Source organism: Panicum virgatum, chromosome 3N (assembly GCF_016808335.1).
Source record: "Panicum virgatum strain AP13 chromosome 3N, P.virgatum_v5, whole genome shotgun sequence".
Classification (NCBI taxonomy): domain Eukaryota; kingdom Viridiplantae; phylum Streptophyta; class Magnoliopsida; order Poales; family Poaceae; genus Panicum; species Panicum virgatum.
This window is the reverse complement of record NC_053147.1, coordinates 23,434,141-23,445,788: the sequence shown is the minus strand read 5'-3', so window position 1 is coordinate 23,445,788 and position 11,648 is coordinate 23,434,141. Positions and strand designations below refer to the sequence as shown.

Here is an 11,648-nt window from a genome sequence, read left to right as displayed (position 1 = left end):
GACAAGGAATCTATTTTGGCTAGATGTGCTACAATAGACATAAAGGAATTTGAATTATAAAATTTTAAAAATAGGTAGAATTCAAAATTCCTTGAATTTTTAGGTCAGCTAAACCTATGATAAAAATGCATTAAAAATATGATAATTCATAATTTTTTATTTAGTTTAGTTAGGTACTTTTTATTGGCCCAAGTTCTATAGAATATTTATAAATTAAAATTTGAGGAATCAAATTTGATTCAAATTTGAGCATTGCGAAGAAATTCAAAAACTTTCATAAAAACTTGGGCCAATAAAAAATACCTTATTAAACTAAATAAAAAATTATGAATTATCATATTTTTATTTCATTTTTATCAAAGGTTTAGCTAACCCAAAAATTCAAGGAATTTTGAATTCTACCCATTTTTAAAATTTTATAATGCAAATTTTATTATGTTTAATGTATCACATCTAGCCAAAATAAATTCCTTGTCTTTTTATCTACCTCCCAAAAAAATATCATGATTTTTAGACAATATTAACTATGCTTTCTTTATTATTTAATTGAGAGGTGTGAAATTCCAGAAATTCGGAAATGTTACTGTAGCAAAACCGTCCTCAAAACAGCTTGCTACAGTGATCGAGGGGGTGATTCGGACGGTTTTGCCAGTTCGAGAGCCTATGTTACCCGGTTTCGTAGTTGGAGGTTGAAAAACGGACTTCTTGACTAGTTCGATGTTGTAAAATAGACTTATCCCTTATCCTAAACCTTAAACGCAACATAGCTCTTTATTCAGGCTAAACAGACATTTAAACGAGTTAACAGTCATTAAACAGGAAAAACATGTGACTAAACAGACAAAGCAAGTCATCGTGTAGGGTTACACGGCATATAAACAGACTACGGGAAATTTGTCTGTGGCACATCTCCAAATGGTAAATTTGTGCACAGCACACTCCACTCTTTAAAATTGTGCACAGCACACTCCAATCTTTGATTTTTGTCTCCAACACACCGCAGCACATAAAAAGACTTCTTTGCCCTTGCAAAAACCGGGCCCACCCGTCAGCTCTCTCCCTCTCCTCCTTCCTCCTCCGCCTCATCCAGGAGTGGTGTGTCGCGCACCGCTCCATGGGCGTCGAGCGCATCCCCACGCCCAAGCAGCCCGCCGACCCGGACCTCGTCCACTCCCTCGTCGCCCAGGGCCCGGGCCTCCCTGCGCTCCGCAGGCTCCGGGCGCTCGCCAGGGAGCTCCCTCGACGCCGCCTTCGCCTCCGGGGCCGCCGACGAGCTCCAAGCCGAGGCCATGGCCGTGCTCGCGCTCGTCGGCCTCGGGGAGGCCGAGGCCGCCGAGGTCGTGGCCCGGGAGGACCGGGTCGCTAGGCTCGGCAAGCTCCTCGCCGCCGCCGGCCCGCTCGAGGCCAGGGTCAACGTGGGCGCCGTCGTCGAGGCCGCCGGGGAGAAGGCCCACGCGCGCGCCGTCCGCGTCTGGATCCGGGGCCTCTTCGCGCTCTGCCTGGCCAAGGAGAACCGGGCCCGCGCGGTGGCCGCCGGCGCCGCGTCCGCGCTCGCCCGGCGCGTGGCGGAGGACGGCGCCGCCGGGGAGCCTGAGCGCGCGCTGGCGGCCGTGGAGCGGCTATGCCGCGCCGAGGGCGGCCGCGACGCCGTGGTCGCCGGGGTCGGGGGCGGGCTGGCGGCGGTGGCGGCGCTGGTGCGCGCCATGTCCGGGTGCGCGGCGGCGCTGGTGCGCGCCATGTCCGGGTGCGCGGCGGAGCACGCGGCGGGGGCGCTGGTGGCCGTGGTGGGCGGGTCGGAGGCGCTGCAGGTCGAGGCGGTCCGGGCGGGCGCCATGAGGCGGAGGAGGAAGGAGGAGAGGGAGAGAGCTGACGGGTGGGCCCGGTTTTTGCAAGGGCAAAGAAGTCTTTTTATGTGCTGCGGTGTGTTGGAGACAAAAATCAAAGAATGGAGTGTGCTGTGCACAATTTCAAAGAGTGGAGTGTGCTGTGCACAAATTCACCATTTGGGGATGTTCCACAGACAAATTTCCCACAGACTAAACGGTCGTATAGATAAAGACAAACAGTGCTTGTTCTTCTACAAAGTAAACAGATCCGTTTAACTCGTGAGACAGTCTTTACCCTGATTACATTGCCTTTGCGTTCGTCTGAGGAAACATACCGGCCAAAGGCCCTGTTTGGGACCGCGATGAGCAAGAAAAGCGAAAAATCCCGCCGAACGCCCCCGCGGTGAACGCGCGTCCGCCCGCCCCCTGCAACACGAAACGCGAAAAAATGAACTGCGCGAGCTAGAATCACAGACGCGGCCTCATAAGCGTCGCGCGATTCTCTACCACCGTCCCAAACAGGGCCAAAGTCATACCAGACCAAAGAGGTCGAAGTGAAGGTTTTTCAGAGACAGGCTCCACAGGTTTTTTTTTTAGGTTGACGTAGTAGAAGCGACAAGTGAGTGCACAAATTACGGCACGTAGGAAAGCCAAATGCACCTGTTTACTGAGGAGAAAACGCCAGCAAGAAGCGCAACATGCCTATTCGACTGGGTATTCAAAACTCTGTAGAGAACCATCAGGCAACCACAGTATACTATACCAATTAGGCAATTACCAAGGCTCGAGGGCGCTCGAGGGCATGGTTAGCGCCAACACAGTTCCCTTCTCTTGAAAGAGACAATTGCTTACATCGAGCACACCCTCTAAAAAATATGATAATTTACAAGAAGCGAGTCACAGTTACTCAGAATTCACATCCATCTCATACAATTCTTCTGATGCATTTGCATCAGAAGGTGGCAAATGAACAACCATACAACCTGCTCCTTTTTTCTCTTCTCAAATGATAAAAAAATGGAGAGAAGAAACAACCTATAGACCTATAGACGTGGTACCTAAAAGAATTTAAGAAACCACAAAGGGCAAGGGGGAGGGAGGGAACCAAGAGTGGGCATGAACAAGTACAGCAATACATGGTAAGAGGTTTTCAAAATTTAAGCCACCCTCAGATACCTCAGCCGTCACCATATTTATATGATGTACCGGTATAAAGTGGTGGCATAGATATTTCGGAAAGTGCAACATTTTGCTTATCAATCCAATTTTATTTCTTGCATCTGTTCATGTTGCCCATTTAAATTGCTCGTGGCTATTTGGACCCCTGGTAGCTCATTGTCTTTCTCAGGCATCTCTGCTCTCAGCTTGCCATCTTCTTCAGTTGACTCTGTTGTCTGTTCAGAATCTATCTCTAGTGTTTCTCTCTGCTTCTCATCATCTTTGCTGGAGGTTTCTACTGTTTCGTCATTATTGTTGTTAAACTTTGTGTTTGTGTAGTCATCAGCAATGTTCTGTTTCTCCTGTGAGGAATCCATGGGGAAAACGAGTTTAAAAGCGAGTAATAGCACCAGCATACTTTTATGCCAAAAAAAGGGCCAACGATACAGAATGATGTGTATGCTAAAAGAATTTAAATTTCACAACTATTACCAAAATGTACTGTATCAGAGGTGCAAAGGTCACATTTGAAAGAAATGAAAAGCAGCAAGGTAATTTTCGGTACTTGGTAGAAACAGGTTTATACAGAGCTTTACCATCGAGGTTAGGCCATATGAACTACAAAGATAAAAATAAAGCTAATGCTTTTAACTCAAACGGATGGGGAGTACCTCCACTAAATTTTCATTTGGAACATCAAATATTGCAAACTTGGCTACTTGCAGTGCAGACTAAAATGTTTAAATTAATTTTCAATCTAAGCAATTTAAGTGGCAAAGACAACCATATCTAGTATGCCTCATATCTCAGAATTGTTATATTTTGGTCAGAAGAAAAAAAATACCTTGTTCTTATCACGCCAACTCAGTGAAAATTGACCGAGCAAGTTTTTCCTTCTTGGCTGGAACTCCTGTGATGAAGTCTGGCTTGCCTGACTAGGGGATGCATCTAACATTGATGTTCTAGAAGGGGAACAGGTCCAGGAAAGTTATCAACATTAGAACATTATGACAACAAATGACAGGAAGCTACGTAACTTAAATTTATCATCATGGTATTAGAACACTATGTTTTCAGTTAAGCTAATTAGTTCAAAAATGTACTAATTAGCTTGCCCTAAACATCATATATTTAACGGATGGAGTAGCAAAAGTTGATTGGTAAATTAGCACTGCTTTATTACTAGTTTTAAGGAGCTGTCCATCTCACACAAAGAGTATTGAGAGAAGATAAAACTGAGATACCTTGGAGAAGGGCAAGGGGACAATGCCTTCTGCTGGCTAGATTGGTACTGCAGTGTAGCCTCTAGCATTGTTTCTGCCATTACTGCTCGGTTCTCCATTTGGGTAAGTGTAGCCATAGCTTCCTCGTACTTTTCCTGCACATAAACCATGATCCTTTAAGCATAGAAGCTAAGGTGAAAGAAGATTAGGGAAAAAAGCACATACTAATTTGCCAATTCTGATAAAAATAATTATAAGTAGTGGGAACAAAATAATAGAAGCACCAGAACGCAGCTCAGTAATAATACAAACATTAGTAGCTTGAACTATACCCTCCCCATAACCAGCTCTCATTTACCCATTGTGTACCCTCCCCATATTTGCCCACACCCAATTTCTCCCTACTCATGGGTAGTTGGATAACTGACGGATAAGCTTTGAGATTTGATCTCTGATGGACACTGTTGCTATACTATGCATCCCGATCACCGATGGCTGCTGTTGTCCATCCAGCAAATAGCTGAGCAACACAAGTAGCATGCATGATGACAGGTGGGCGGCCGTGTGCCGGGTCATTCAGGTCATATTCTTTTAACCTGAGCCATCTCATATTCTATCCATTGGATTGTGACTTCAAAAGGTGCAGCATGGAGAATGGAGTGAATGGCAGCTCAACGGACCTGGAGAGCTGTGACGAGCTTATTAACCAGTAGAGGCCTTGAGGCTGGCAACATGGCAGCTCAGCAGTTGATACCGAGAAGGCGGACACCAATCACAGCAACATACGAGCTGCCGTGTTGTCGAGCTTGATGCAAGCGAGGGCAACCAGGCTGAAGGAAATGGTGGCCACGACCTCAGCGAACTGAGACATGGATGCCAGTCAGGGAGGGGCCAAGATGTTCCTACTTGCCACCACATGTTCGTAACTGGGGATGGATGCGAAGTCGCAAATGGGGAATAAACCCTCCTCATGCCCTATTTCAATGGGAATTATCCATAACCAACTCTTTTTCACATGGGTACATGAATTCCTATCCATACGCTAGCCATTTGACGTGGGTATGAACTTGGGACTCAGCAATGAGATACCAAACAACAGGTATAGTTTGAACAATGGAAATGAGAAAAGAAAAAGAAAAAGGAGGATGTTTTTATAAATTAGAGACCTCTTTCTGAAAAGGATATCTAATATCTTAAAGCAAATAATGTGATGGTTGCAAATTGAAAGCAGGGTTCAGGACTGTACTGTGGAAGCCGTCCAGTTTTTCCTTTTTCACAACAAAGTTGAGTTTTTTAATATCTAAGAAAGAAAAGTACATATATAGTGGATAAATGGGGAACAGTACCATTAAACAGTCCTTTACAAAAAGGTAAAGGAGCTGAACCAATTCACAGATTTCCAACGAAACCCAGTTAATTTCTGAACAAGGCCAATTTTTCAATTTCAACCTTACCGAGAGATTTTTTGCAAGCTATACAGCGGGGGAAATAGCTGATGCATAAAATGATAAAGCTGGTGTTGGCAATAGATTAAGTCAATGATTAACCTGTAGAACATTAGCAGCGTATCTCTGAGCGGCAGCATCCTGCTCGGCCGAGATGCGAGCTTCCTCTGCAATTTTCAGTTCTTGTTCTACACGCATCAGGACCTTTAACAAGATTCCTGGTTAGTGGATGTGCAGTAGTAGGAAAATGCATTTAGATGAAGGTGCAGACACCAACTGTACCTGAAACATTGCTTCCTCTTGTTCCTGCTTGTCTGACAGGGCCTGTCTTAGTTCAGATATTTCTTGTTCCAACTGCTCAACCTGAAAAACAAAAGTGAAAATATTTTCACAGTTCTTTGGCCCAAGAAAACAAGAAGTCTTTAGCTCATAAAATAAATTATGATGAATTTGCTGAATGATTCCTTAAAAAATCAAATAGTAATTTGTACTTCACAATTATAGAACGATACTTATATATTCATACTTTAGGAATACAAGCTAAACATAGTTAGAAGTGATTTATGTGGAATTGGCAACAATGAGCTCAACGGTACTCCGTATATGACTTTTTACTCAGGAGTTTTGAGTATCACAATTCACAAATAAATGTTTACAAACGAAAGCAAGAGTGCAGTTATAGCAACATCTCCACCCTCTACTACTAATTTAATTCGTGAAGGAGGTTTAGTGACCATAGCATGCAATTTAATAGGGGCATGTCAGTATGTGTGACATTTCTCGTTTACTGTTCTTAGACGTATTGCTTGGTCTGTGCGCGTGACTGTTGTGAGCCTATATTGTTAAATACTGAAATGGGGGTACTAGTGTAGTATGTAGTACCATACAATCTAAATTCTGGATATTTCCGTTGCTGAATATCTTCTTTGTAAACAACAGTATAGTATTCTATACCTTTGCACTTAATTGGCGCCTATTGTCTTGCTTAACCATTTCCATCAGCGCTGTTTCTAGCTCATCAGCTCTGCAAGGCAGAAAGAATAAAGGAAACACATAAATAAAATGAACATATCAACTAAAAAGAAAATATTCTGCTAAAAGGGCACAATTGTATTGTGTAAAGAGATCATGTGTGTAACAGTTTCACAACACAGGTACAACAGCTAGAACTTGGCAAATAAACAGCAGTGAATAGTTTGCTTGTATTGCTCCCAGAAACAATTGATAAGCTTGTCATATTTCATGCAAGGTATGTGGTCAACCAGGTCAAGAATTATGGATTTATTTTCAGCAATGATGTTAGAGGAGTTGGGGAAAAAAAAGCAGCTTTAGTTCATATTACTCAAAAAACTGGTCCCCACTGAAGCAATTAAAAAGAAGGAAAGGGAGAGAACATTTAACATTACCATCGCACTAATTACTCTACAATTTAACTGCTAATTACATCTGGTGAGAAATTTAAAAGTGATATCTCCAGTAATGGTTCCAGCAACTTGTGAAAAAATAAGTAATGGAAACTTGGAGAGGAATTAACAGACCTGAGAACAGCTGATCTTCTCTCCTCTAGCAGTCGGCATAATTCCAACTTCAGCCAGGCAACCTGTGGTGCTAAAACTAAACATTACTACCATGGGATGGTGAACTACAACAATCTCTAGACTTGACCAAGGACAAGGAAAAGAATATGGCAGTGCCACAGATTACAACCCTTTTTAAGTGTAGAAGATAGGAGGAATTAGAGACTATGATCGAGAAGGTTACCTGGTCCTTTGGATCAGGCAAAGAATCAATCTCAGAATTGACTGTCACGCCACCATACATATCATCCATGTTTCCAGGATCACTTTCTTGATTGGCATCCCCATCTCCCACATCACTCAATTGGTCGGCTGAATCACTTAATGAGACCAGTGGTTCAGGGTCACGTTTAAAGTTATACAGCTTTGATGCAAGACCATTGGCGTCCGTCCAAGCACCTAGACCTTTCGCTCTTTCTTCCATTGCAGATATAACAGATGGGCGGTGTTTATTACTTAGCTCTTGCAATATTGTTTCATCTACGGATTGGTATCCCATGCGAGCTGTCAAGACAAGCTGGCTGCTGTCGAAAGTGGAACCAGCTAAAGACTGCAAAAGGGTAACTGCATCACCAGCATCTTTTGTAGTTACAAGTGCAGGACCTACAATTGATGCGGGCATCAGTCGACAGAAATTGTTTGCTGTGTATCAGCTGACTACAAATACTATATTCTTTTTGGAAAATGAAACAAAGGAAATGTATATCCTGGTACCATAGAACTCCAGTAGCGCAAGAGCTGTCCGGAACAGCATCACTCTGTTTCCATCGAACAAAAGCACATCCCAGACACGGAGAACTGAAATGTTTAATAATATTCAGAAGTGATGTAAAGTTTTTTCAATTATATATTTATGGGATCACTACACTGAGCAGGTTTATTGCTTATATATGTAACTAGGATCCTAATAAGTAATCATAGTAGTGAGTTTTACATGGCGTTCCTGGCCTCCTGGGTATCCCATAACTACCACTAAGGGCATCAGTAGTGTTGGGAATAAGAGGGTCTTAAGAAACTTAGGATCGATCTTATACACTACACGGTCGACCTTACGATCGACCTTAGGCAAAAAGTGATAGAGACCGCCCTTAAACTTGTGGCCGGGTCTTAATGAATAAAGAAATCAATTCTCTGCCACAGTTGCTGCAGGTAGTGGGCCAAACGGATGCTGGGGAGGGGAGCCTCGACGTCAAGCCATGTTTTTTTTAATTTTTGTGCGGGGCCCATCTTAAGGTAGGTGTCGGCCAGATACACAAGGGAGGGAGACCTTATGCGACATGGGTCCCAGTCCCAGCTTAAGATCGAGGCCGGTCTCTACCACTAGAGATGCCCTAATATCTAAGGCAGGCCTAGTTATCTTTCAAACCATATAGTGAGTGCTAACTTTACCCCTTACCACTTAGTCTCTCCTACAAATGACCAGGATCAAAGTCATCTAGTTTTCAATATTTCCTTTGCATGAGATCATGATTGTTCAGTCATCTATTACAAGCAATGCATAGTTTGGAATGATAGATGTTAATTGTTTTGTGCAGGTAACACAATTACATTAGCTAAGATATACTTTTAGAAAATGTTCTTCTACAAGTACTCAGTGATGAAAATAATGTCAAATAAAGTCTAACCACTCTCCCAGGGAAGCACATTTGTGAAGATTGATAAGAACCACGGCCCAGTAACCCATGCAACTTGAAGTCCGAGATAATCCAGGTGATTCGCTGCATAAAAGAAGTATGTTAAACCGTAATTCTTGGATTTTCCTTTTCCATTAGGTCAGAAAGAGTTGTGTGCCACCAAAATTATATTTTAATCGTGATAGGTTGCTAACCTAGTTTAGGGAATTTCTCTCGGACTAAGTCCTCTAAAACAAGCTGATCCACCTGAAATACAACCGAAATTCGGAGGATGAATTGAACTTGGGGCTCCAAGCACCACCAATATGCAAAACAAACATTACTGGGCGAGTTCGCAGTACCTGTGACTCAATCATTTCTTCAGAAAAGTAGCCATCAAAGTAGTCATCGATAATTCCAACCAAAGTCCTGTAACATACACCAGTGATGGATTTAATAGATTATTTGATCCAACAATAACATGGGATACAACAAATTGTCTTGGGCCATACCAAAATGCATTCTCCTCCGGCATCAATAGAAGCAAGAGACCAGCAAAAAAGTTCATCGCCTACAGTATTCAGTTGATGAATCTATGATAAGAGATGTTGGATTTCTGTCTGATCTAAAACGTTGGTAAAACAATACAGGATGCCAGAATATTGATTGAGAAAGGTTGTAGTTATTTCAGATTCATCAGAAGCATAGAAGATTAGGTTTTATATTCACCTCTGTGGTGTGATGAGTACAGAAAAAGGAAAAATTATATTGGTTCGCCATTTCGGTTATCCAAAGAAGCAAGCAATCGAATTTTGGTAACATAAAAGACAACAATGAGGCTGACCATTTGTCGGATAGAATTACCTGACAGTACCCAACTGATGGGTTGTGTTTAGCATAAGCTATAAGCATGCGTCTCAAAGCATTTCTTCCATCCTCATCTAAAGCAGGATGACCTGGAAAAGTTCTGGGCAAGTCCTATAAGGAACCAAAGTGCAGATTGAACTGTCTTAAACTTTCCAGCAGTAAGTATCCAAAAAGAAATGATTCCACATGAAAATGTCCATAAAGAGCTACCTTCTCTATTTGCCCTATCCACTTTTCATGGATAGCTTCTGAGGTTGAAGAATCTGAACATTTGTTATTTTCTGATTCACCTTCTGCTGCAAGACTATCATAATACCCTTCTACCCTACGAGCTCCAGTACCAACAAATGCTTGCCATAGCTGTCAACAGAAATGCACAGAGCTGCTGAATGAGCTGAATAAATCAAAAATAAAAGAAAGAAAGAAAAGGCTTCAGTGCTTAGACTGCACCTCTCCCCTCAAAGCCATTGGTAGTCCACCATGTACCAGACACTCTAACTCTTCCTTTGAAATGCAAGTTTCTTCATGACTCTTGCTTCCGACATCAGCATTCCCAGTATCCCCCGAATGCACTTCTTGGCTAGGATCAACCTTATCTACATCATAGAACTCGTCTTCTGAGTCCTCTGACAACTTGCCCTCTTCAACTTTCACGGGATGGGATCCATCATTTGCTTGCTGCTTTCCATCAGAATATTGCTTCTTCTCCACACGCAGGCTCATCATCTGCTCGATGTTGCCAAGGGACTTCCTAATTGGCGTCCATATTTCGATCTTCCGTGGCCCTGCTGATGTCTTCTCTGGCAGTGACTCAGAACCGCCACCCTTAGCATTATCACCAGCATCCTGTGCAGACGATTCAGGCTGCGTCTCCAGAAAATGCTTCCATCTATCAGATCTCTCCTCCTCTTCCTCCTGCAAGTACAGCACCAACAAGGTGTGTAGTGTGTCAAGAGCATACAATGCAGATGAAAAAATCAGGGGGCTGTCTAGTATCTTCTACCTTGTAGATGCCTGCGTACTCCTTGTAACGCTGCAAGTGCTGGGGCCGCACAGCAAAGCCATATGCATCCCTGATTTAGTCACACGACGTCAGAAAAGAGTGTAGACGGTTCCCAACTACAATGCAACTATCTACTCTAAAAACTTCGAGGAATCTATACTTGCGTCCCCTCCCAGATTCAAAGCAGAAGAGATGTCTGCTATAACTAGTCATATTCATCACGGATTCGATAAATACGCAACGCAATTCCAGAACAAGCAGTCCTGCCAAAACGAATCCGAAACTGCCCGCTCCTGCCACATGAAAACGGCCACAGACCCCAGATCTTTTGGAAAAGACAAACGCCAGTGGACCGCAGAGCTCCCGATTCGTGCAATTCCGCCAACAATTTCACATGAAGCTAAACACCTCCTCCCCCTCCGAATCGTGGAGGGAAGCCAGATGCCCTCCGGCGCAAACAAGCGCGCGGAATTTCCCGCCGCATTACCAAAAAGGAAAATCCAGCAAAACAAATCCCCGCGCCGCAACGGACCGAGATCCCCGGCGAGCGAAAACAAGCACGTCCGAACCCGCCGAGCGGGAACCTCCACAGCGGGACCGAGGGGAGGGACCCGAACTCGCCGGAAGCTATCGGCGCGCGGCGGAGGACGCCGCCACGGCGCGGCGGGAGCGGGGGCGGGGGAACGAGGGGACGCACCGCTTGTGCTCGAACGCGATGAACGGGAGGCTCTTGGGCTTCATCTCCCCCTCCTCCTCCTCCTCCTCGCGGACCCGGCGGGCGGCGTGGCTAGCTCGACGAGCGCGGGGTGGCGGTGGGGTTTGATCTGGCCTCCGCTGGGGTGGGCGGGCGTGAGCGGGGGGCGGGCAGAGTAGGAGAGTGTCCGTACTCTCGGGTGTGGGGACTCGGGAGAAATGGTGGTGACCCTGTGGCGAGTG

General features: G+C 44.3%; 1 protein-coding gene and 1 pseudogene across 1 annotated transcript; one reads left to right on the top strand and one right to left on the bottom strand.

Annotated features, from left to right (window-relative positions):
- Nucleotides 1-1,063: 1,063 nt before the first annotated feature.
- On the top strand, nucleotides 1,064-2,661 carry LOC120667682 (annotated as a pseudogene).
- A 9-nt stretch (nucleotides 2,662-2,670) lies between these two features.
- On the bottom strand, nucleotides 2,671-11,648 carry LOC120665210 (TBC1 domain family member 10B-like). The gene is made up of 18 exons (XM_039944685.1): nucleotides 11,410-11,648; nucleotides 10,713-10,782; nucleotides 10,160-10,624; nucleotides 9,920-10,069; nucleotides 9,707-9,820; nucleotides 9,355-9,413; nucleotides 9,205-9,271; nucleotides 9,058-9,109; nucleotides 8,855-8,947; nucleotides 7,944-8,027; nucleotides 7,414-7,832; nucleotides 7,191-7,252; nucleotides 6,607-6,676; nucleotides 5,935-6,015; nucleotides 5,755-5,856; nucleotides 4,229-4,362; nucleotides 3,829-3,946; nucleotides 2,671-3,346 (listed from the first exon to the last, which is right to left on the bottom strand). The coding sequence occupies exons 1-18, from the start codon at nucleotides 11,451-11,453 to the stop codon at nucleotides 3,083-3,085; spliced, it is 2,448 nt and encodes an 815-aa protein (XP_039800619.1). The 5' UTR covers nucleotides 11,454-11,648; the 3' UTR covers nucleotides 2,671-3,082.